Below are 27,553 nucleotides of genomic sequence, written 5' to 3' on the forward strand. Positions count from 1 at the left end.
ATTTTTTCATACTGTACAGTGTACTTCAATCATAGTTTTTGTTTGTTTTCAGACAAGGTCTCACTATGTAGCCAGGCTGGTCTCGAACTTGCAGTCTTCCTGCCTCTGCCTCCCAAGGGCTGGAATTACTGGAGTGCTCCACTACACCTGGCTAAAGTAAACTCTTGATTAGTAAGTAAGATTTTCTTGAGATTATAATATGATGAAAGTTTCTTCTTTATCTTATATAAAGGATTTACATTAAAAAGGTACAGAAGTTTCCTGAATATAGAGTACCTACAGATCCCAAAATTGATAAGAAAATAATCAGAATGGAACAGGAGAAAGCCTTTAACATGCTAAAGAAGAACTTGGTAGATGCTGGTGGTGTTCTTAGGTATGACATTTATGTAATTCTTTTATTTTCTAATTAGCTTCATTTGCAAAAATTCTTTTTTAAGAAACTATAATTATGTTTTTCATTTATTTCAGTAAGAAATGATTTCATATGGTTGACATCTCAGTAGTATTAAATTTATTTGACAGTGTATTATTGAGTTTATCAGCTAAATATTTTAGATAATTCTCACCAAAGAATTATACCATACTATATACCATATGTAATGTGTAGAAATTTTTTCTCCAAAATGAAAAATGAATATTTAGCAACACATTTCATTATATATTTAGTACTTTGTCTCAAATACTTAGGAGCAGAACTTGCTGCCACCTGTAATTTTTAAATTTGTTTTTGATTACTATAGCAGCCAGAAATGAATTCTAAACTATAAATAAAACTCCATTTTATGCTTCAGGTTTTAAATAGGAAGAAATGTTAGCTTTCTTGCTTGCTTCCTTTTATGTATCAGTCCAGGGGAAGAATTTACTGTGGCATAATGAAATTAAATATAGGGAAAATAGTTTTGTGTGTTCTTTAATAAAAACTTAAATAAATGAATTGAGTTAATAATTATAACCTTCATTTTAGAGAACACTGTGTGTAATTTTAATAAGCTCCGTTTTATTTAATATTAGTCATTATAATAAGTTTGTATAAAAATATCAATTAAAACAGTATCCTGGTAGATCAGTTAATTTTTTAGCATCTGGTTCTTTTGTACTACTGTTCAAGAGACCTGCATTCACATTTTAGTTGACTCTCTTGCTCAGTGGGCCAACATAAGCTAGAAATGCAAGGAAGAATGCCATTTAGTTTAATCTTGATAGGCTCTGAAATTATAATATACTTTGGTTGAAAGGTGGTAGGTGCATCACAGAAATATAATGTGGAACAATTGTTTGACGAAAGGGAAAATGCAAAAAATGATTTACAATGTTGTTTCTTTATTTTGAGATAAAATTTACTTAGTACGAAATTTAAAATGTCATTTTCATATATACTTAAATCTCTGCCTCACCCTCAACTTTAGGGCCATCGTGAAAGTGTGAATAAAAGTTTATAAAGATTTTTACTTAATTGAGTATAGTCAATCTTTGAAGAGTTAAGCAGAGGGTATTTTAAATTTTATTCCGTGTGGCATACTCATACATACTTTTTTTTCTTAGAAGATGAGCCAATAATTACCCAAGTAATTATAATTCCTGCCTTTAACGTTAAATAATTTTAATATTTAAATTTTAATAATGTTAAATATTTTCTTTTATCAGGTGGTATGTACAGTTACCTACACAGCAAGCTCATCAGTATCATGAATTAGAGACTCCCTGCCTCTCTTTATCACCTTCCCCTTTTCCTGTGTCTTCTCTTGAAGAAGAGGAAACCACAGTTAGAGATGAAAACTGTGCATTGCCCTCACGTCTACATCCTCAAGTAGCACATAAGATTCAAGAATTAGTATCACAGGGAATAGAACAAGTATATACAGTACGGAAACAGTTAAGGTACAATAGAACCAAATTTTTCTTTTACATTTTTCTTGTTGGTTTAAATAATACACTTAAAATTAAGAGATCTTTTCTAAGACATTGAAATATAATCTTACTAATTATATTACTTTAATATAATCAGTAAGAACTGATCATTTTCTAGCAAATGGTTGGCAAGTCTTAGTACAATATGGCTTATTATACTTTTTTTTTTTTTTTTCCTGCAGTGCTGGGGTTTGAACTCAGTGCCTACACCTTGAGCCACTCCACCAGCCCTTTTTTGTGATGGGTTTTTTTTTCAAGATAGGGTCTGGGACTGACTTAGAACTGCAATCCTCAAGATCTTTGTCTCCTAAGTTGCTAGGATTACAGGTGTGAGCCACCAGGGCCTGGCTTATTATACATCTGATTGCTCATTTGAGACATTCCATCTTTGACAAATTGGACTGTTTCTAAGTGATGTATGAATCAAATTATATAATAAATATATTTACAGAAAAAACTTTTAAAGAACCAAAAAATTTAAAACTTAGGCCAAGATATTTATTTCAGATTATTTAGAACATGATTGAACTTTTATTATAAGGCAGAGTCAGAACTGAAATGCAGGCCTCTCAGGCATGTTCATTTTGCCATGATTCCTGATACTAACCTTTCTCCAACTGTGTGTGTGACTGGGATTTGAATTCAAGATCTTGGTTTTCTAGCCATACTCTACCACTTGAGCCACAGCCTCAGCCCTTTGTGCTTTAGTTATTTTTCAAATTGAGTCTCAGGTTTTTTTATGGAGCAGCCTCGTACTTCAGTCTTCCTACCTGAGTAGCTGGGATTACGGTCCCCTACTAGTTATTGTAGTATGTCTGAACAACAAAATGAGTGCTTCCTAGAATTATTTCTTATTTAATACATGATTTTTCTATTTAGCAGCTTCCTTAAACATTTTATGTTTATTTCCATTGGGTGTCTTTAGAACAAAGCCAAAATTTGGGGAAGCCATCCAATTTTACTAAACCTAGGCCAAGATACTTATTTCAAACTATTTGAAATGAGATTCATTAAGAAAAGAGGCATAGTACAATTGTGCAATTTGGTCCATCGAGTGTGGTACAGAAAGCATATGTGTGTTAAACTTAATGATTCCTTTTACATATTTATTTTTATATAACTAAATTGCAGTGCTTTCATTATTTCTATCATCTGTTTTGTCTACTTGTAAACTTTGAACACATCATATTCCATGTAATATTAATCCCTGTTGGACACAGTATAATATGATGTTTATGCATATGAGTATAGGCCCAAGCTCTTTTACTTATTAGGTAGATGTATCACTTGGGGTAAATTATTATACTTCTGCATTCTTCAGTTTCTTCATCTGTAAAGTGGGAATGATAATTGTACCTGTGTCATAGGATCATAGTAAGAGTTCAGGGAACTCCCTGAAGTGTTCAGTACTGTACCTGAAATAAAAAGCATGTAAAAACATTACAACTGAAAGCAGTGGTTCCTTTAAATTAAATTTATAAAAATGCCAATGTTTACTCTTATATATATGGGTCTTTAACCAATGAAAATATTACATGTCTTTAACCTATATGAATTCTCTGATTTAATGTATAGAAAAAATATAAAACAGGAGACATAAATTATTTTATAGAGCTCTAAAACATATTTTCTGGACATTTATGCTAAAGGTGTATATTACTAAATGGTTTGTATTTTTATTCTGTTTTATATTCTTCACAGAAAATTTGTGGAAAGAGAACTGTTCAAACCTGATGAGGTACCGGAAAGACATAATTTATCTTTCTTTCCAACTGTAAATGACATAAAAAATCATATCCATGAAGTACAGAAATCCTTGAGAACTGGAGATACGGTGTATAACTCAGAGATTATTCCAGCAACGGTATGTTGCAACCACAATTCTTTGTTTTATTAAAGATTCTTTCTCACCTTTTATTGATACTTAGCCTAATAGAGAAGGCTAGTATTAGACCATCTGAATAGCTATAATATATGAATATAATAGTGCTATATTATTCTTACAGTGTAAATACTAGGATCTCTCAGATGATGACTTAACTAAAATTTTTTATTACTCTAACAAGGAGAAGAAATAGTGGATTTCCAAATCTGAGTATAAAAAAGATACTAATTTTCACGTTAAAAATCAGCATTTTCTTCTCCACAAGAATTATTTTTTATTTGTTTAGCCATCATTTATTGAGTAAATACTAAGTATATCCTCCCCTTTTAAAAATAGATGTGCAGGGTTAAGTAGTTTAGACTTGAATGCGCAAAGGTATGTGGTTCCATGTGTCATATAAGAATATCAGTTTTACCTCATGCTTTCATATTTTAGTCTCCCCCCACATATTAGGCATTTCTCAGACAAATTTTACTAAAATTACACAGAAACTACTAATTGCAATACAGGTAATGATTATGTCATAAACATTGAGTAGCAATATCCTTTATTTGCCAAAGTTTACCCAAATTTGGTAACCGAATATATTTCGATTTTTGCTATTTTTGCTATTTCTTGCTGTTCAAACTCTAATTACTCACTCTCCAAAATTCAAGAAATAAAACAGATTTGGTTAGAATTAATCATTGCCCTCTACATTTCCTATCCAAGTTCTTACAATCTAAATTCAAGAACCTATTGTATTTGGGTGGTGAGATGTTTTATAGTTTGAGAATGTGAACAAGAGTGGAATTACAGAAAAAACTACAGATATTGTATAACAATAAAATATGATAGTAATATTGATGTTTTAAAATTTTTTAAATATATTGCATTATTTTTACTGAAATAAATGTTCTTATTTCAGCTTCAGTGGACTACAGATGGTGGGAATATTCTCAGAGAGACTGTGACTGTCACATTTGCAGAAGGTAGGTTATCTTGAATTCCCATATAGTATAAATCAACCAATGACTGGGCACCAGTGGCTCACGCTTATAATCCTAGCTACTCAGGAAGCAGAGACCAGGAGGATCACGGTTCAAAGCCTATAGGCAAATAGATACCCTATCTTGTAAAAATTCATCACAAAAAAAAGCGCTGGTGAAGTGGTTTGAGGTGTAGGCCCTGAGTTCAAACCTCAATACTGCCAATAAATAAATAAAATCAAACAATGTTAAAACTCGAAAGAACTTAAGATACTATTTCATCTAATCAGTTTTTTTTTTTTTTGTAGTACTGGGGTTTGAACTCAGGGTCTTGTGCTTGATAGGCAGGCAGTCTACCACTTGAGGTCCTCTACCAGCCCTCTTTTGTGTTGGGTATTTTCAAGGAAGGGTCTCTCTGAACTGTTTAAGCAGTGCTGGCTTCCAACTGCAATCTTCCTGATCTCTGCATCCTTAGTACCTTGGATTATAGGCGTAAGCCATCAGTGTCAAATTTTATAGATAAGAGCCGAGGCATGGTAGTGCACACCTGTAATTCCAGCTACTTGGGAGATGTATGTAGGAGGATCGCAGTCTGAGGCTGGGCCAGGAAAAAAAAATAAGACTTTTATCTGAAAAACAAACTAAAAGAGCAAAAGACCTGGGGATGTGGCTTCAATGGTAGAACACATGCTAAGAATTTATTTATTAAGTTGCCATGATGATACATGCATGTAATCTTGGCACTTGAGAATCAGATGTGGGAAGACTGCAAGTTCAAGGACAGCTAGGGCTACATAGGGAAACCCTTTCTGAAAAGAAAAAATTTTCTAGGAAGGGAATATGAAATTGAGGTTGGGGGAAGATATTTTAAGATAATAATGAGACTTGAAAAGGTAGACAAAGACGCTGGTGAAAAGTTGAGGAAATTTCTGTCGGTTGATTTCTCTTTTTTTTGTGGTACTGGGACTTGAACTCAAGGCCTACACCTCAAGCCACTCCACCAGCCCTTTTTTGTGACAGTTTTTTCAAGATGGGGGTTTCACAAACTATTTGCTCAGGCTGGCTTTGAACCACGATCCTCCTGATCCTCCTGAGTAGTTAGGATTACAGGCATGAGCCATCGGCACCCAGCTTCTCTTTTCTTTTTAAGTAAGAGTGAAAAGAATGAGGAAAGGTCTTAGGAAGGGTGGTATGGGTTTAGGGGGAAGTAAAGTTTGGAAACATTCCCAGAAGAGAGTGAAACATTGCCAGAGACAGGTGAAGGTCCAGTTCAGACTGATGTCCATAATAGTAGTTTCTTTTTCAGTGGCTTTTAGCTTTGTATGTGTGGTCACAGGAAGCCATTTTCATCTATTTAGGGTTTTACCAGGGGAATACAACCAAAGTTAGGGGTGTTTAGGGTACTTGTAAGAGAGAGACTAAAAGTTTAGACGTTGGACTCTAAGCTGGGTGGGGAAGAATTTTCTTAAGGAAGAGTTTGATAAGAGCTGAAGAAAATTGAGGAAGGAGTTGACTGGAGGTCATGTGAGGTTGCTCAATAATTGTAGTGAAGTACCTACACACAATTCTTGGAAGAGTGGAGGTTGTGATCAGAGAATGGGCTGAAGAATTTGAGATTTCAGAGGTTGAATAGTCCACAGTGTTCTAGAGGTACTGTTAGAGGAAGAATAGCACCTCAGTAGTGGGCTTCTGCACCAGAGTGAATTAAAAGGGCGTTAAAAATTAAAAAGCCAAGAATTAGAGGAGTGCTATTTAATCTTTTTAGGAAGTATTCACAAAGACTCTATAGATGAGGAAACCGATGTTTAGAAACTGAGTTCTATAGCATGTGAAGGTATTCACAAAAGTAGGCATGTAAATCCTGAAATCACAACCATTTTTAAAAATTACTCAGTTATATTATGGAAGCAATAAATACTTGTTGGTAATTAATTTTTGATTGACTTAAAGAGATGAATATATTTGGGGTAGCATATAAGAATTATATGCTCAGTGGTGTAGAGTACTTGTGTAGCATTTTCGAGATCTCCCAACACTGCAAAAAAGAAGGAAGGAAGGAGGGAAGGAAGGAAGGAAAGAAGGAGGGAGAAGGGAGGGAAAGAGGGAAGAAGGAGAGAGGAGAGGATGGAAGGAAAAGGGAGGAAGGAAGATGAACTCAAATATCTAAAGACAACTACAAACAAAATTTTTCTTCTTTTATGGTTTGACTGGGACTTGAACTCAGGGCTTTATGCTTGCAAAGCAGGTGCTCTACAGATTGAGCCACACCTCTAGTCCATTATGCTCTGGTTATTTTGGAGATAGGGTCTTGCATACTATTTGCCTGGACTGGCCTCGAACTTTGATCCTCCTGATCTCAGCCTCCCAAGTAGCTAGAATTATAGGCGTGAGCCACTGGTACCCAGCAGAAGTTTTTACTTTTATTCATTTATTCCACAATGAGTTAAGGAAAGAAATTCAATGCTGTTATTATTGAAGACCTTCTTGCTAGACATTGTCTTAGGTATTAGAGGTACAAAAGATGAACTGAGTTTGGTCTTTATAATTGAAAAGCTCTTGAGGTTTCACACATCTAGAAAAGTTTAGGTGTAGTTCAGCTTTAAAGCAAGGAGAATAGATTAGAGTTCCAGACATAGATATTCCTAGATTCTGTTCCACATCTACCTAATTAAAATTCATGGAGGTTGAGGGCTGGGGGTATAGCTCAGTGGCAGAACACTTACCTTGCATATATAAGGCCCTAGTTCTAATCCCCAGCACTACAAGAAAAGCAATACAGGCTGAACCTACGAATCTATATATTTTTTAAAGTTCCCTTAGAGGTTCTGATGACGTGTGAGGTTCTAGAAATAGTGAATTAGATGACTCATAGTTTGGATTTTCCCTTCCCCTGTGCCTTCCTCCTCTCCTCTCCTCTCCTCTCCTCTCCTCTCCTCTCCTCTCCTCTCCTCTCCTCTCCTCTCCTCTCCTCTCCTCTCCTCTCCTCTCCTCTCCCCTCCCCTCCCCTCCCCTCCCCTCCCCTCCCCTCCCCTCCCCTCCCCTCCCCTCCCCTCCTTTCTCTTCCTTTTTTTCTTTCCTTTATCTTCCTTTCATTTCCTTCTCTTTTCTCTTCTCTTTTTTCTTTTCTTTTCTTGATTCCTTGAAGTCCTTTGCAAACTGTTGGCCTTGTTTTCTATACCAGTTCTGATAGAAAGGGTTGTAATAAAGTATAGTAATCTAGAAGCCAAAAAATCATTTTCTTTTAATAGTTTGCATTTTATATAATTTAGGAAATTTGCCAGGAGAATCAATTACCACCAAAGTTGGAACAAGCCAGACAGGGGCTTCTTTGTCTCCAGAGCCAACTCATTTGCTGTCCTCCCTTCCCTCATTTCAGCCCAAAGTATTTACACAACTACAGGTAGGTACACTAGAAAAAAGTTCTCATTTGTACCCTGTGGGCTTATAATACTGTATTAGCTTAAGCCAAATCTGGGTGTTTTTACCTTCTTCCATGTCTTACTTTTTAGAGATTTTAGAGGCTTTTTATAGAACAGTATGATCAAATATTTCTTCATTGTTAATTTCATGATCCTTTGTGTATTGACTTAAGGTGATCATTCAAACAATACGTTTTGAAAAAGTTTGAGGTTGGCTATGAATGTAGTGAAATTTTGTTGCACTATTTTTCTCTTAGTTCTTGTTTCCATCCTCATTTAATATTTGTTAGTAACTACACACTTATTTTTTATTCCAGTTTTTTTGTCAAAAGAATAATATATCCTACAAGAATATCATACATAGTAAATCTAAACATTTTGATATAACTCTTTTCTGTTTAAAAGGGTTTGCAATTACAACCAAGATTCACCTCTCCTGATGGATCACCAACTCTCATATCAGTAAATAACCACCCCTCCTCCAGGCCTTCAAGACTTCTGGATTCAATAGGAAGTACTGTAATGAATAATAATTCTCTACTACTTGGCCAAAATCATAGCCTTCAAACAGATACATGCCTAACCCAAAACAATAGTATTGCCTCTGCCATGTGTAACCTCCCAGGACCAGATCAAAATCTAGTTGCAGTGGATCCGCTGGTGGAAGTTGGAGATGTTGAGGATACAGGGAATCTGGAAAGAAGTGTTCATAGGATTCTGTTGGGAGATATGCAGACCATTCCAGTACAAATTATAGACAACCACCCAGCTCTTAGTAAGTTAAAGTCAATTTAAGATTTTATTTTTTTTTCAACTATTACCACTGTATCACACTATAGAAAAAGAAACTATTATTTTTACTCATCGAGTATATAATATATAACTCAAGCAAAATTATAAGAGAGCAAAGGGAAATTTCATTAGCATGCATCTAAGAACTTTTAAACTTAAATTTTTTCTTCTTTTTATTTCTGTTTACTCCCATTGAAATTATTCATTTAGTAATAACTTATGTTTCCATGGAAAATCCATGGTGATCTGAAACCAGGATAGTTATTTTTAGATTGCATGAAAAAAATGATAGCAGCAAATAAAATAAGAAAAGGGGTGGTGGAAAAATTGGTGTATGCACACACACAGAGTAATGGAATAAAGTGGGAAGATGTAAAAGTTAAAATGAAGATTTTGAGTTACAAACTTAAATGTTGAGTTCTATGTATATTGGAAGGGAGCCAGTAAGACTTGGGCACTTGAGGTTAGTCCAAGACATTGTTATCTTCACTTTATTATTAAGCTCTATTAAGTCCTACTTGATTTTACTTTTCTTACAGATTGTTCTGGATTGAGCATTTTTTGTAGGAAAAGATATGCATTTTGCTTTGAAGTATAAAAATCACAGAAGTTATTTTTAAAACATATATGTTCCCTCCATCTTAATTATCATAATTCTGGGTAAAGAAAACTGAGACATGGGGCTTGAGATTCAGGCGTGAAGTCCTGAGTTCAAACCCCAGCCTAAATAAATAAATAAATAAATAACTGTGAAATAGCTTCTATTAGAAACAGTTACTGTATTTTAAATTTACTGGAAGCATGACTTTTTTTTTTTGGCAGTATTGGGGTTTGAACTCAGGGCCTCACACTTGCCAGGCAGTCACTCTACCACTTAAGCCATTTCACCATCTCAGAAGTATGACTTTTAAGAAAATTTATTCAGAGGGCTATTTCAGTTATAATTTATTGAGTAACTTTAATAGATGAAATGAAAAAGGAATATGTAAATTTATCCCCAAAATTCCCTGAAAAAGTTGTTAATGTCCCCATTCTAGAGTTGGGGAAGCCAAGGCTCAGGGAACTCAAGTAAGTTGTCTGCAGCTCACATCTAATAAGTGACAGAGGAGGGAATTAAACCCAGGTCAGTTTTGCCTTCCAAAGCTTTCTTTAATTCTACCATGTTTTCCTCCCTCTCTGTTGGGCCATAGTATTCCTGGGAATACTAATCCAGATTGCTTTAAAGGAGACTGTATTTTCATCCGAATTTGCATGATTTATCTAATTAGATCATAATTTGAGGGACTATTTTACCTGGATAGTTCTTGGGGTTACTAAAATCTATTCTCTACTTATTGTCTGTGACTCTGGCTAAACTCTAAGATACTAATATGTGACAAATATTAAGTGTGTTCAGCACACTTCTCAAAGCAAATATAGTTACCTTAACCTCTGTCTCTTACTAGCAACAAATACTCTTCAGATAGATGAAGATTCCTCCCCCCAAGCCCCCCAGCCCCCGCTGGATTTCTTAGTCAGATTATTGTTGTACTGGGGATACACTGTGACATTTACAAAAGTTCTTACAATATATCATAGTTGAACTCACCCTGTCCATCGTTCTCCTTTATGAGAGATGAAGATTTGATGTTAGCCATTCCATTTACCACTTAACAATAGTACTTACTGCTGGTATGCTACCTTTAGATTAAGGTCATAAGTACTTTGAAATCAGAATAGTAACTGCATTCTGAAGTGTTTCAGATAAGCAAACACATTAGCTCACACAGATGTCAGAGTTGTTTAAGATGTGCACTGCATTTTCAAATACACCATTTTTCTTAATTACAGCTTCTTTTTCCAAAGCTAAACTGTTTCTTTGGTTTCTAAGTTCATATAATTGTGAACTCTGTTATCATAAATGATATTAATCTTTTGGATTTTTCTTTTGTGTTTGGTTTTAAAGTTGAAGAAAGTCCGGAAGGTACTATTTCTGTGAACCAAGTTAAGCAAGAACCCAAAGAACCAACATTGTCTGTGGAAGTGAAAAAAAAATTGGACTTTAAGAAATTATCTGCTACATAAATTTTTGAAGCTTTTCAGAATTTACAACTCTGGTGACTTCTGATGTCTAAGAAAAGAAGGTGAATATTGTCAAAGCATGGCATTGTGATAACTGGACTGAAGACTGGCTTGATGAGAGGCTTTGACTTACAACTGGTATATTTGTTGCCAATTCCATATTTTTACCTTCCTTAAGAGATATTTTACTCTTCTTATTTTGTATAATTCTCATATCTTTTTGATTATCTAATAAGGTCAGTATTTCAAAAGATCACCTGAACTTATCCACAGTAATTTAGGGGAAACACAAATAACTATCCCTTCCCTGGAAATAGGAAATCTCCAATTTTGGTTCTTACAAGACAACAACAAAAAGAGTGTATAAGTGTATGTTTATTTGGGTATTGCATGTCATGAATTTTAAAGTTGTGAAGAAATTTTTAATTAGACAGATTCAGTCTGTCTGATTTGAAAAGATAAAGCAACAGATTTTATGTGTTAACACAAAGACCAGCAATCACATCTGTGGAAACTGTGCAGTTGAATTTTAGCCTCTTTCCTTTTAATTTTAGTACTTTAAAATACAAACCAGTGGCATGCTAATAGCCATCTGATAGAAATTTAAGTGTCTTGGTAAGTACTGAGAGTTTTAACTTTAGTTAATCAGATAAGGAACAGAAATCAGTATGTATTGCATGGGCTTATACTATATTGGAGGTAAAACCCTATCTATTTATGGGTAGAAGACAAACAGAATTTGAGAAGAATAATAGAATTCCCTATTGTTTACAGATAATTTGGGGAACTTTTTGATGATAGATTTTTTTTTACCTTTTTGTTGGAAGATTCAGTTCTGGTTAAAAAGGAATTTGAGTTATATTTACATTTTTTATAGTTCTTATTGAATAAATAGCATTAGGCTTTCAAGGTAAGTATATATAGTTTAAAATTTAATTCATATTTAAAGCTTTAATCTGATATTTTCTTGTTCAGTAATGGTATTCAAATATCAAATAATTATTAATAAGTATATTTGTTACAAGCTTCTGTTTTCTGGAAGATTGGCAAACTAGAAATGTTAAATGTAACTGTCAAGAAATCAACCTAGCAAGACCTACTGGTCCCTGCCTGTAATTCTAGCACTCTGGAGACTGAAGCAGAAGGATCATGAGTTCGAGACACAGTCTCAAAAAAAAATCAACTTAAAGGCTTTTGTTTTTCCAGAGACTGTGGATATACTTAAAATTGTATTTTTTAAAAATACAGATTTCAGACGGATATTAATGTTTAATATTCAAAACATGTAAAATATAATATGAAATTTATCTTACTACTTTACATGGGTATCAGTCACTTTTGGCTTTTTTAAGTCCAGTCTCCTGTATTTAATTCAGTTTGTTTCAGGTTTATAATATGTATCTAAATATAAAGCACTGTTACATTAGACATAAGTGGAATTCTAAAAATCACTTGCTCTTTAGATTTATATACTATACAGTATAAAGTTTATTATCTATATCTTATTTAATACAGTTATTATTTAGTTATATATATGATTTTTTTAATAAGAATTGCTTTTTCTTTTCCTACTAATTGAAAATATTTGATGTCACCATTTATAGAGGCAGCTGCTAAATTTGATTATGTTATACTAAGATAAACACAACTTTTAGTTACCTCAATACCAGATTTCTCTTACTCTGTGTGTGTACTTAAAAAGAGTAAGTCCCAATTAATTTATACTTTAGAGTTGCACTGTAGGTAATATTCTTTTCATCTGTTATTTCTCCTTTTTCTGGAAACTTTTTCCAAGATTTTAAGTAATCAGTGTTCACCTTTCAATAATGAAAAGGTTTATTATTAAATATTTTACCAGTTGAACTAAATTCTTTTGGAGACATTCCTTTCATGTTTGATGTTGAGTTGCTAAGGAGAAATGCTTATTAAGATACAAACTCTAGCCAGTTAGTTACCTGTAAGGATGAAAGATGTGAGAGGATTCAGACTTTGATACTTGATCAAAAACAAAACAGGCATTGGGACTGTAGCGCAGAGGTAGAGCACTTGCCTAGCATGTGCAAGGCCCAGCACCACAAGAAAAGAAAAGAAAAAGTTAAAATGTATTTCTCTTACTTCATTCTGGATGAATGTCTCTTCTGTTACTTTTTTTTTTAATCATGAAGACAAAAATTATAGTGCATAGTTCCCACAAACAAAAACAGAAAACCCTACAAAAAAACCAAGAACATGAAGGAAGGTTTTAATCCCTAATTATATACTCTTTTGGTTTTTAGGTAGAAACTGGAACTATCAATGTTTTCATGTAAGTATTTCAATGAGTAGCTCTTTAAAAATGGTTTCTAAATGAGTTTTTAAAAATTCATTTGTCCTTTAAATGCATGTTTAGTCACAACCTATCAGTATTGTGTTTAAAGGTGCTTAGCATCATTTTTGAAAACCATGTTTACATATTTAAAATGTTTAATTACTTTTAAATGGATGAGGTCTTACATACAAGTGCACAACAGTTTCATTATCTGTATTTGGCATTCTCCTAGCAACTCTACAGCAAAGTTTGACATATGTTCCTTTGTGTCATGTATTACAATGTGTAATATCTGCAGTAATGAGTTGTACATTCAAAATAAGCAGTTAGAAATTCAAAATTACAGCTCAGCTTGTTTCTTCATTGTAGCTTTCATGTTCCAAATTTCCAAGTGAACTTTATATATACTTTAGTGAATTAAAAATAAACACAGTCATGGTGGACTTCTCCTCAATGGCAATTTTCTGTGTAAACAGTTGGTATACTTAAAAAAAAAGTTTAAAATCTTATGCAAGGTAAATATTTCCTAAACATCAAGTGATAGGAAACATAAGTTTTGAGATCTAGAGTTTCTAATTTTGAGGCCCACCAGCTTGTGTTTCATCTTCTTTTTATCCTGTCAAAATACTTAATCATGTGGGTATAAGATGTTACTTACTTTGTACCAGGTTTTAAAAGAGATTAAAATGTGCGAATATATTGTAATTTAATGTATAGTGTCCTTGTTATAATGTAATTTTTTTCATTAAAAATCCTGTCTTTTTTTAACACTTGTTTTTGTTTTTTAAAATATACTTTTCCTGGAGATATTGGAAATTTTGTTCATTTTAAATAAGATGCTGAATAAACATCTTATTAACACCTGAGAAAGTTTGAATCCTGAAGGTTTTTAAGTATAACTATAGTTAACATTACATTTGGGGATACCTTTGCATTTAGTATTCTGCAATCCGGACAATCATCAACATTTTAAAGCAATGTGTATGACAAATATAAATAACTTTTCACTCACATTTTGGCACCATGACATCTTCAAGTGCAGCTTTATGTATTCGAAGTGGTGGCAGAAGATGTGATTAAAAGAGAAGGGATCGTTAATATTTTGCCCTCTTTGGGTTTTTTTTTTTGTTGTTGTTGTTGTTTGGTTGGTTAGTTTTTGCTTTCTTATACTGTGCCTGTTTTTTAGGACCATAGAAAATCCTACTCTATGCAGGAGTGGGGCAGAATTGGCCCACCAGTTAATTAAGGCTTCGGATACCTTTCTGATGTCTAAGCAGCTATAATTCTACTTAATTATCTTTTTCATTTTATTTTATCATTTAATTATCTCAATCATATGAACAGAGCCTTAGTATGCTTTTGATTATGTTAGCTATGAAGTCTATTGTTAAATAATAAAAGTATTCATTGCTGACTGGATTCTTAAAACTTAAGAAATAAATGAAACTTTAAAAAAACTTGTTAGTGGAAGTTAAAGGGATTCCTAAGAAAAACAAATAGCTGTGTGTTAATATGAAAAACCCTTCAGAATGTGAAATGGTTACAAGAATTATAAAACCAGAGGACAGAGTGGGAATCATATACCAGGAGAGTTTTTATTTTTACATGTCTTTATTGAGGTATAATTGATATATGATAAATTGGACATAATTGAAATTTGGTAAGTTTTGACATATGTATACCATCACCATAATCAAGGTAAAGAACATATCCGTCACCCCCCAAAGTTGCCTAGTACTCTTTGGCAGTCCATCCCCACTATCCCTGGACCTCCATTACACCATCCCCATGCTAACTGATCTGCTTTCTGTCACTAGAGATCAGTTTGCTATAAATGAAATTGTATAGCATGAAACTTTTTTAAAATCTGGCTTTACCCCCTAAGCATGGTTATTTTGTGATTCATATATCTTGTAGCATATATGAATATGCTACATACTACTTTATTGCTACATAATATTGCATTGTATGACTATACTATAAGTTGTTCATGTGATAATGGACATTTGGGCTTTTTATAGTTCTAGCCTATTACAAATAATGCTGCTGTGAATATTTGTATACAAGTCTTTGAATGTACTTATGCTTTCATTTCTCTTGGGTTAAATACCTTCTATCAGAATGGCCTGATCATACAATAGGTATACATTTAAACTTTTAAAGAAATTGCCAAATAAAGGGGCTAGAAGGCCTGGCTCAAGCACAGAACCACGAGTTCAACCCCAGGCCTGCCCCTCCCCCAAAAAATAAAAAAATTCCTCAGTAATAATTAAGAAATTGGGTGTGGCTCAAGTGGTAGAGCACTTGCCTAGCAAGCATGAGGTCCTGAATTAAATTCTCAGTACCACAAAAAAAAAAAAAAGAGAAAAGAAAAACAAACTACAAAATGTTTTTCCAAAGTAGTTATGTGATTTTTATATTCCTACCACAGGTGTATTAAGAATTTTCTATATCCTAGCTAGTGCTTTTATGGACAGTCTTTTTTAGATTTTAGAGATTCTAATAGGTATGTAGTAGTATCCTTTGTGGTTTTAATTCCCATTTCTCTAGTGGCTAACACTGTTCAGCATCTTTTTTGTTGTATTTACCATCAGTATCATTGCATGTTCCTTTAGTGAATTGTCACCCATTTTTAAGTTGAATTATTTTTCTTATTGAATTTTGAGAGTTAAAAAATACATTGTAGATATTAGCTCATTATTAAGTGTCATTTACAAATATTTTCACTCTCTTAATAGCATCTATCATAGGGCAAAGCTCTTAATTTGTGACTAAGTCCAATTTACCTTTTTTTCCTTTATGGGTTATGCTTTCCTGTTATATCTAAGATCATATTGCTTTGTGACTCACAGCCACAAATCTTATTTTCTATGTTTTCATCTAAAGTTTTATAACCTTAGATTTTATATTTATGTTTAAAATTTATTTTTAAATGTGTGGATTGTTTATTTCTAGAATTTTTCATTGTGTATTTTCATATCTTGTTGAACTGATGATCATGAAAAGCAAAAACACAGATAAAGGGTGAACTACTATAAATCCATACTCTAGAAATTTTAAGTCCTTTTTTTTTACTTCATCAAATTTATTTTTTTTTCTTTAAAATTTTTTCCGTTTTTTAAGAATATACTTGTACAGTGGAGATTCATTGTGACAATTCTATATAGTGTTACATTGTACATTGGTTAGTTATGATCCATTTTATTTTTAAAGTCAGGACCTCATTATGTTGCCAGTGCTGACCCTGAAGCAGTTGTACTCATGGAGTCCTCCTGCCTCAGCCTCAAGAGTAGCTGGGAGCATTTTCCACTATACCTGGCTCTATAATCCATATTTCAGTTAATTTTTGCATACATACTACCAGGTATACACTGAAATTTGTTTTATTTTGTTTTTTACATGTGACAATCCATTTGTTCCAGCACAAGTCTTGAAAAGATTATACTTTATCCACTGAATTGCATTTGTACTTTTGATAAGTATTAATATATGGGTCATTTTCTAGACTTTTCTTCCATTGATCTAGTCTGTTTCAGTTCTGAAACTGGGCAGTTTTGCCTCTAGAGGACATTTGACAAAGCCTGGAGACAGATTTAGTTGTTACAACTAGGGAAATGTTACTGGTTTCTGGTAGATAGAGCCAGATAAGCTGTTGGACATCCTACAATGCTTAGGATAGCCCCAATAGCAAAGAACCATTGTGATATCAACAATTGAGACCTCGATGCTAGTACCATGTTGTCTTGATTACTATAGGTTTAATGAATCTTTGTGAAGTCAGGCAGTATAAGTACTCAAACCTTCTTCTTTTTCAACTTTTTTTTGTGTGGGTATTCTAACTCCGTTGTATTTCCATGAAATATTCAGAATCACATTGCCAATTTCCTTTAAAAAATAAGCATGACGGTGGAGACTATGTAAGATAGATAGACAGATTTGGGGGCAACTGGAATCCTAACTATTGGTTTTTGTTAAATTTTGTTTGTTTTGTTTTGAGACAGGGTCCCATGTAGCCCAGGCTGTCCTGAAACTTTCTATGTAATCTAGACTGACCTCAGACTTGAGATCTTCCTGTCTCTCCCTCCCAAGTGCTGGAATTTATAGGCATATACCACCATGCCTGGCTGATTCTTTCAGTTTTCTCTGCATTGTTTTATAGTTTTGTGTACAAATTGACCTCATGTATACTTTCTCAGTTTACTCCCAAGAATTTATAAATAGTATTATTTCTATTTAAGTTTCTGATTATTGCTTTAGAATATAAAAATACAATTGATTTTGAATATTAATCTTATATTTTAAAACTTTGTTAAATTCAGTTATTGGTTCTAATATTTTCTTGAAGATGCTAACAAATTTTCTATATAAACAGTCATTATATTTCATCTTCCTTTCCAGTCTGGATGCCTTTTATTGCTTTCTCTCAATTATTACACTGGCTAAGAACTAAAATGCAATTTTGATTAGGAGTGTTGAGAGTAGACCCCTTGTATTGTTTCTGTTCTTAGGGGAAAAACATTTAGTCATTCATAATTAATATGATGTTAATAGCTTTTCATATGTCTTTTACTAACTGAGGACGATTCCTTCTATTTTTGGTTTTCTGAAAGTTTTTATTAGGATGAATGTTTCATTTTGTCAAGTCCTGTTTCTGTGTATGTTGAATGGTCATGTAGTATCTATCTCTTAATATAGTAAGCTATTTTGATTCAATTTCTTTCTTTCTTTTTTTTTTTTTACTAATGTTTATTTTTTGTAATTTTTTTATTCATTTATTCACATGTGCATACATTGTTTAGGCCACTTCTCTCCCGCTGCCCCCTGCCCCCTTTAATTCAATTTCAGAGGATAAAACAACCTTGCTTCCTTGATCCCTGTAATAAATCATGGTTATTCATCAGGATACTTTATTTTTCAACTATATATAATTGAGTTCCAATTTTATTTAGTGTTATTATTGATATGTTTTGGGTTTAAATTTACTGTCTTTCTTGCTATTTATTGTCTCTTTATCATTTCTCTTCTTTATCTACCTTATTTTAGTAATTAAGCTATTTTATGTTTCTGTTTTGTCTGATTTGTTAATTTATTAGCAATTATTCTTTGTTATTTTAGTGCTTAACTGTCTGTAGTATATATTGCTAACTTCCCAAGTATACTTTAGGAACTTTACACCATTGCACAAACAGTATAAGAATCTTACTATTTTTCCATTTTTACCTTCCATTTATCCCTTTTTATCTTCCATTTTGACTTTCTTACTTTCATGCTATTGTTACCATTACATTTTATTTCTGCATCTCTTATAAGCCTCACAATACATTGATATTATTTATGGGTTAGTCAATTATAAAGAGATTTAAACAATTTTTTAAAAATGTATTTACCTTGTACCTGGTATTTCTCATATTCTTCATGTAGATCTGTATTTCTGTCTTGTCATTTTTTCCTTTTGCTTAAAGACTTCCTTTAACATTTTCTTTGGTAGGTTAATTCTGTTGCTTATGCATTCTTTCAGAGTTACCATGTCTTTAAAAGTCTTCATTTTTTTAAAATTACATTTATTTATTTATTTATTGTTCAGTATGGGCATTGAGCCCAAGGCCTTGCACATGCTAGGCCAGCATTCTACCCATCATGTCTCCAGCCATTTTGTTTTGTTTTGTTTTGTTTTGTTTTTTGATGGTGCTGGGGTTTGAACTCAGGGCTTCGTGCTTGTGCTTGCAAGGCAGACACTGTACCACTTGAGCCACACCTCCAGCCCTATTTTGTTTTTGAGATAGGGTCTTGCTAATTTTTTTGGCTGGCCTCAAACTTGTAATCCTCCTGCCTCTGCCTCCCAAGTAGCTGGAATTATGGCATCCATTGTCATACCTGGTTAAAAGTCTTTATTTTGCCTTCACTTTTTAAAATTTAGTGTATATTAATTGAACAAAGGGGTTTCCTTGTGATATTTTCATACTTTGATCCAATTTTCCCTATTACTCTTTCTTATCTTCCTTCTCCCCCTTTTAAAACAATTTTAATAGGTTTCATTATTCTGTTTTCATATGTGCACATAAACTATTTGATCATTATTACCCCACACGCATACACCACACACACACATACATCACCCTCTCCTTTCCCAAACAGTCTTTTTTTTTTCTGGTCTAGATTCTGCATATGAGAAGGAACATACTGTCTTTCTCAGCCTGGTTTATTTCTCTTAGCAAAATGATCTTCTCTATTTCCACCCATTTTCCTTCAAACAGCATAATTTCATTCTTCTTTATTCTGCTTCACTTTTTTTAACAGCAAAATTTTAGAAGTGAGAAGTTAATAGTTTAGAAAGAAATTTATATTATTCTCAAAAAATGTCATTCAGACTCCATGACTTAAGTTTTCATTTTCCTACACCTCCCAAATATGAATTAAAATGAAAAGGAAAAGAATTAACCTTGATTAGCCAGAAAATAACCTCGCCTAGAGATTTCTCCTTCAGAAACTTTATACAGTCTACTTCTATTAGTTTCATAATCTCTTTCTAATTCTGTGCAGTTTATGCTTGATAAATATGAGTCCAAAGAATCTCCAAGTTATTAAACTTTTATATCTCACATAGTTGCACAGATAAAGAAGAATGAGAAGCATTCTGCTGAGCACTTCAGTAAGTTTTGTTAATGATGAATTTTAATACCCCAAAAAGTATTTTTACTCATGTTCATGGTATTATATCTTCTAGAGAGTACCTTTGGCTGCTTGCAACAGACCATTATTATGGTAGCCTACCCAAATTGAGAGGCCTTTTTTTTTTTTTTTTTTAAGCAGTACTGGAAGCTGAATTCAGGATCTCTCATTTGCTAAGCAGCTGCTCTGTCACTTAAACCACTCCACTGTCCCTTTTTGCATTGGTTATCTTTTTAATTTTTAATTTTGTTTTTGAATTATATATTAGTAGTATGAGGGGATTTCATTGTGACAATTCCATACATGCCTAAAGTGAACCTTGAACAAGTTCAGCCCTCCATTATATTTCCATTCCTCGTCTTCCTCCTCCCCTCCTTTTTCAAACAGCGTTTAGTGGATTTCATTGTGCTGTCTTCATATGCAGCACACTTCCACCCTGTTCACCCTCATTATCCTTTCCTTTCTTCGCCCACTCCTGTTGATTCCTCCCATATGTATATGTCTAGTCCCCGTTCGTAATGGAATTCAAATTCCATTATTTTTACCATTTTGAGACTAGGCTCCACAAATGAGCAAGAAAAGCAATATTTGGCCTTTTGAGATTAGATTATCTCGCTCAGCATGATGATCTCCATTTCTACCCATTTTCTTGCAAATGACATAATTTTTTTTTCTTTATGGCTGAGCAGTACTCCCATGATATGCATATGTATGTTTATAATATTTTCTTTATCCATTCATGAATTATTTGTTACCTCAGCTGTTTCCACATTTTGACTATTGTGAAGAGAGTTGAAGTAAATATTGGTATGTAGGTATCTCTCGTATATTGATTTATACACCTTTGAATATATGCCTAAGAGTGGTATGGTAGGGTCATAAGATACGTTTATTTTTAGTATTTTTGAGGAACCTCCATACTGACTTCTATAGTGGTTGGACTAGTTTATATTCCCACAATAGTATGTAAGGGTTCTCCCTACCCCATCCTTACAAGCATTTGTTTTTTGTTTTCTTGATGATTGTCAGTCTGACTGGAATGAGATAAAATCTTGGTGTAATTTTGATTGCATTTCCTTGATAGCTAAGGATGTTAAACATTGACTCGTATTTATTAATCATTTGTACTTCTACTTCTGTGAACTATTTATTCATTTGCCTGTTTATTAATTGGATTATTTGTTCTTAAGGTTTTTTCTTTTTTGAGCTCTTTGTATATTCTGGATATTAATCCCTTATCTGTTGAGTAGCTAGTGAAGATTTTCTCCCATTCTGTGGGTTGTCTCTTGATTTTGGTAATTCTTTCTTTTGATGTGCAGAAACTTCTAATTTGTTGCAGTCCCATTAATTCTTGTTCTTACTTCCTAGGCAATTGGAGTCTTGTTCAAAAAATAATTACATCTGCCTATATCTTCCAGAGTTTCCCCTATTTTTTTCTGTAGTAGTTTCAATATTTTAGATCTCATATTAAGATTTGTGGCCCATTTAAAATGGGTTTTTGAACAGGGTGTGAGATTGGGATCTAATTTCAATCTTCTGCATGTAGATAGTTTTCCCAGCACCATTTGTTGAAAAGGTGCATTGGTTAGTTTTGAAATAGGGTCTGGCCTTATGCCTGGGCTGCCTCAACTACCATCTTCCTATTTTTGCTTCCCCATTTAGCTAGGATGACAGGTTCATGCCACCATGCCCAGCTTTTTATTGGTTGCTATGGCATCTGGCGAATTTTTATTTTTTATTTTTGCCCTGTTTGGTCTTGAATTCTGGTTATCCTGATTTCTGCCTCCCACATAACTAGGATTACAGGCTTGAATTACTGTGCCTAGCCAAGTTCTTATTTTTATATCTGAGACAAAATCCAAACCCCGGACTGGAGGCATGGCTCAAGAAGTAGAGTGACTGCCTAGCAAGCACAAGGTCCTGAGTTCAAACCCCAGCACCATCAAAAAAAAAAAAAAAATCCAAACCCAATCTGACCAGGGCTAGTATAGTGGCTTCATGTTACCATCAAGAGCATTGGCTCCTTTCATCTTTTCATATAATTATCTCTAATCTACATCATCTATACACTTGTTGCCTTTTTCCATGATGATTGCTCCACCGCCGTCATTGATCAGAATTCATACAGGAAGAATGGAAGGGGCAAAACACCTGGGTTGGTGAGTCAGCTCTCTCTTAAACATCTTTCCAGGATTATCTATTAGGAACTTCTACTTGTATCTAACTGGTTAGAACTATTATATAATTACCCTAGCTACAAGGGATGTTCTTTTTAAAACTGGGCACACTACCACATCAGGCAAAATTGTCTTTTAGGAAGAGTGAAAGAGTTCATTGAACATTATGTATATCACTAATTAGGTCTCCTACAAATGGGAGAACTGAAAGTTAGAAATTGAATAACTTGCCTGAGGTTGTTGCATAGCTATTAAGTGATAAATTCATATTCCTAACAAAGTCTGTCCACATTCATTTTGCTGAAGTCTAGAAAATCAGGTGATATTTGAGTTGAACCTCTCATCCATGATAGGATATTGACTCAAGATTAAAATACCAAAGTAAAGGGATTATATGGTACGTTTGTCAGTACTCATAAGTTCATTTTGGTGAGAACTTAGAATTTAATTAAGGAAGCTGGGGAAAAGATTAGAAAGGTAAAATTAGTTAAATGGTAAAAATTCTAGATGCTTAGGCTAAAATTTTTCCATTTTTCTTAGTGTATGTTGAGTTAAAAGTCTAATCTGAATAATTTATCAGTGGAATCCATTGAATTAAAAAACCTTCCTGAAATCTAGGTAAAAAACAAAGCTTCACAGGTTTCTGAAAATAGGTATGATGACTAAATGGAGTGACTACCATAATTAAATTGGATGACAATTTTTCAGCCATTAACTGTTGGATACATAATTGCTTTAAGAAATAGGGGTTTTTAACATTTACATTCTATGGGATACTCTAAAATCTTAAAGGTGGACATTCATTTATTCCATAAAACAAGACTTTTTCCTTCCCTTTCAGAGCTTATATTCCAACAGGGGGAGACAAACAATAAACAATAAGTGTATAATTATGTGCTTAAAATATACCTGTATATTAAGTTGATAAGTGATACGGAAACCAAAAATGAAGCCGAAAAAGAGAGAAGTAAAGGGAGCTGCAGTTTTATATTACTGATTTTTTTTGATGGTGCTGAGGTTTGAACTCAGAGCTCAGACCCTCATGCTTGCTAGGCAGTTGCTCTACCACTTGAGCCACCCATACCCTTTTTTGCTTGAGTTGTTTTTCAGATAGGGTCTTGTGTTCTTGCTTGGGTCAGCCTCAGACCTTGTTCCTTCTACCTAAGGCCTCCCATGTAGCTGGGATCACAGGTACATGACACTACACCTCATTTACTGATTGAGATGACTGTCTTGCTAGTTTATTTTTTTTCGGCCTGGGCTGGCTTTGAGCCAGGATCCTCCCAATCTCTGTCTCCTGAGTAGCTAGGATTATAGGCATGAACCTTTGTACATGGCCAAGGGGTTGTAATTTTAAATAGAGTGTAATCAAAGTGGCCTCATTGAGAAGGTACATGTAAGCAAACTCTTGAAGGGACTAAGAGTGCTAGCCAGAAAGGTCCCATATAGAGCAATTCAGTTAAAGGAAACTGCAAGATTGGGAATGCCTGCTATGTTTGAGGTCAGCAAGAAAGCTTTTGTGGCTGAATGGAATGTGCAAGAGACAGAGTAATGACAAGTGAGGTAGAAGGAAGTCAGACCATGTAAAATCTTACAAGCCATTATTAAGACTTTGGCTTATACTCCGAGGGGAAATAGAAAGCCATTGCTGAGTTTTTAACAGAGAAATGACATGATATTACTTACTTTTGGCCATTGTGTTGAGTGAGAAAACATTTTTTGTTTATCTGTGTCTCCCTACCAGATGATAAACTTTCAGAGGCAGGGACATTTGTCCTTTTTGTTCACTAATACATCACAGTGTTGACACATGCTTAGAAAATATTTTTAAATGAAAGGTTTTAGAATGATGTTAAACAACATAAATGAAAAATGACTGAGATGATAAATGTGTTGAGGGGAGAGAACAATGAAGAAATGTTTTCTTTCTTTTTCTTCTTCTTTTTGGTGATACTGGAGATTGACCTCAGGGCCCCACACTTGCTAGGCAGGCATTCTACCACTTGAGCCACTCCACCAGCCCTGAAGAAATGTTTTCGAACAGGAGAAAAGGGAGTAATCTAGTGCCCAAGTAAATGGTTAGGCTATAGGTGGATGCATGGATGGATACTTCATGTACAGATAGATGATGGGGCAGATTACATGGGTAAACGTGCCAGTGGGTGAGTATGAGTGAGCATCTGTGGAAATTCTCTTCTGATTGTTTCAGATTTCTTGGTGAAATAGGAAGAAATATCCTTAGGTCAGAGTGAATTTAGGTGCTTGGGAGGTGGTTAAGGAGAAAAGAGAAGGCATGAGATGTTTAGAAGAGTAGAAAAGTGAATAAAATAGGTAAGTATAGTACTACCCCTGATCTACTGGATTAAGGGCTTTGGTTCTCTGTTTTTCTGCAATCACGATGAATTTGACTGAGAGTTAGATATTGTTTTGCCTGTGGCTGTAGAAAGATCAGTAAGACCTAATCCTACCCATGGGGACTCACAGTATAGGAACAGATAGTTGCACATTCGTCTAATTACATTATGATGTGGTAAGTGGTATTAATCCAAGCAAATGAAAAAATATTTTAAGTCAAAGAGGAAGTTCTGAACTGTCAAACAGATCAGGTTGGCAGAAATATAGGATAATATGGAGGGAATGGCAGATTAGTCTAAGAAAGCAGAAGACTGTGAAAGACTGACATCCAAACTCTCACTTTGCTTTATCCAGTCATAAACTATTTTGCCAAAAACTTTGTCCAGTCCTGCCAGGTGTGGTGGTACATGTCTGTAATCCCAGCATTTGGAAGGCTGAGGCTGTAGGATTGCAAGTTTAAGGCCAGCTTAGGTTACATATTGAGGTTGAAGTGAGCCTGGGCTACATAGTGAGACCCTGTCTCAAAAAAAATATATATATATAACCAACCCAAACCAAAACAACAACAACGAAAACTTTCCCCAATCCTAATCAGTCCCCTGCTATGAAACTAGGCTTAAACCAGTTCCTCTTTAAAAAAAAAAATATGTGCTTCTGACTTCCACTGTACAACATTGCTAAGACTATCAAGGTAGTGTTTTCCCTTATCGTGGTAAGCAAAAAATTCAACAGGTTGCTTTATCAACAGGTAATTTGGGAGATATTTTAAAGGAGCCACATTTGACAGTCTTTGAGGTACCATCAAATTCTGATCAAGACCTCCTAAGTTCTCAACTTGGAAACAGTGTATTTTTCTAAGGTGCTGTAGCCTCCTGCTCAGGGTCTCTCCAATGACAGTAATAAGGTAAGTTCACATTGGGTTTAAACTCTGATTTCTTATCTCTCATTCAACACTCCCAATTCTAAGTTTCATTCATGCATACTGTCTAGGAATAAGAAATGCTTTCCTTACATAGAAACAGTTGAATTGTGGTTGCCAATGGTAAGGGTAGAGAGGGGAATGGGAACATGTACATCAGAGTACAGAGTTGCATTTATGTAGGATGAACAAGTTTAGCAATCTACTGAACAACATAAGGGCTATAGTTAATAATAGTATAAACTGTTATCTGCCAAGAGATTTAGATACTCACACACACACACACACACAAGGAGAAGGAAGAGGAGGAGAGAAAGTGACAGAAACAAAAAAGGAAGAAAGGAAAGGAAGGGAGGGAGGGACTGAAGGAAGGGAAGGAGGAGGGAGAGAAGGAAGAAAGGAAACTGAGATGATGGGTATGTTAATTTCCTTGATTATAATAATCATTTCATTTTATGTGTGTGTGTGTGTGTGTGTGTGTGTCAAGGTAAGTTTGTTAAAAACTTCATGTGTATCTTAGAAATAGATAATAAAAAAGAAACCATTGAAGTGTAGTGTTTAATTGATCAGGTTTAAAAAAACTTAATGGAAGCCTGCCTTATTACTAATAGTTTATCTGTTTGTTCTTGTCATTTCTTCATTGTGCATAGGCATGAGGGTGGGTATAAGCTTGTGTATTTAGAAAGGATTCTCTTCAAACCAACATTCTTTGGAACTATTTTTTTAGATCATTTATGCAGATCTGTTTTTAATGATTAAATATTTCAGTGTTCTGAGTTCTAAATAATTTGGACAATTACTCTTATTAGCACTGATCCATGATAAAATTGGAGTTAGGTGGAAAGGAGAGTGATTTTTTTTTAATTTTGTTTTTACATTTACTCACATGTGTATATATCGTTTGGGCCACCTCTCCCCCATCCCCCAGCCACCTCCCTATTTATGCAGATCTTATCAGAACTTTCTTCAGTCTTGTTTTATTTTGTCCATGAGATTCTAGTTCTCCTAGTGTATGGTAGTAGTCCCTAAAATACAATATGCCCAAGATTTGACTGTTGCCAGACTAATGAGTCTAACTATAGTGTATACTAAAGGTTTAGTCTAGACTTAGGTTTGAACTCTCTTCGGACTGGATTCTTGTATCATATACATACATTTATATATATATATATACACACATATATACACACACACAAACATTTATACTTGAATCAATATGTGTCTTCTTAACTTTTGAAATGGTTCAAGGAGTATTTGGACTTACAATGGTTACTTTGGACAATTTTTTTTCCCTGTTGGCAGTATTGGGCATTGAACTCAGGGCGTTGTGCTTGTGAGATAGGCACTCTGCCACTTAAACATGCTGCCAGCCCTTTTAGCTTTTTAGTTATATTTTCAAATACAGTCTTGCTTTAATGACAGAGCAGGCATGGACCATGATCCTTCTTTTTTATGTTTCCTGAGTAGCTGGGATAATAGGCATGTGTCACTACTTCCAGTATTTTATTGGTTGAGATGGGGTCTTGCTGTTTGCCTGAGCTAGCCTCAAACTGTGATCCTCCCAGTCTCTGCCTCCTGAGTAACTAGGATTACAGGATTGAGCCTGGCACTTTGGAGAAATTTTAATATGAACATTTGGGAGGCAACTTGGAACAAAAAGAAAGCAAAATTGCAAACATTAAATTGTCTACATTTTAGAAGATTGGAAACTTCAAGAATACATTTAATTTATGGACTTATCTCTGAAAGATTCTTGACTAAGGCTAGAGAAGAATGTAAAATATTAAAACCATCTCTTTTATATGCCTCTAAGTGAGAGTTTGAGCATAATGTTCTTTATCCTTCTATTTTATTTCCTTATTCTATGTTTCTCCATTTCTCTCCTGACTTTTGCTCCTTCCTTTCAGAATGGTTCATGAGGACGTAATCTTGTTGGTTTAGAAGAGAAGGAATACTTTGTTTAATATAGGAGACATCCTCCCCTCTCATTCACATAGTTCAAATACAAATAATTTCCCCTTTTTTAATTACACAAATCAAATTGTCAAGGGCCTGGGTTAAACTAGTTGTTTTAGCCAGGCACACACGC

At 34.1% G+C, this 27,553-nt stretch overlaps 1 protein-coding gene across 10 annotated transcripts in view; it reads left to right on the forward strand.

The window, feature by feature from the left end:
- The window catches only part of LOC109700892 (calcium-responsive transcription factor), an 83,033-nt gene that overhangs the window by 33,628 nt on the left and 21,852 nt on the right, over positions 1-27,553 (forward strand). For 8 of the 10 annotated variants that reach the window (XR_012447342.1, XR_012447341.1, XR_012447343.1 and 5 more), the window contains 9 exons: positions 233-376; positions 1,648-1,881; positions 3,613-3,775; positions 4,704-4,767; positions 8,034-8,164; positions 8,589-8,958; positions 10,921-11,098; positions 13,313-13,341; positions 25,294-25,449. Coding sequence is in view for 1 of the 10 variants with exons in the window: in XM_074071446.1 (XP_073927547.1) it covers positions 233-376; positions 1,648-1,881; positions 3,613-3,775; positions 4,704-4,767; positions 8,034-8,164; positions 8,589-8,958; positions 10,921-11,039 (1,225 nt within the window). In the remaining 9 variants the exon portion in view is untranslated. Of the gene's footprint in view, positions 1-232; positions 377-1,647; positions 1,882-3,612; positions 3,776-4,703; positions 4,768-8,033; positions 8,165-8,588; positions 8,959-10,920; positions 14,115-25,293; positions 25,450-27,553 lie in introns of those variants that run through there. The other 2 variants (XR_012447346.1, XM_074071446.1) reach the window with 2 other exon arrangements.

This window comes from Castor canadensis, chromosome 4 (assembly GCF_047511655.1).
Source record: "Castor canadensis chromosome 4, mCasCan1.hap1v2, whole genome shotgun sequence".
NCBI classification, from domain to species: Eukaryota; Metazoa; Chordata; class Mammalia; order Rodentia; family Castoridae; genus Castor; species Castor canadensis.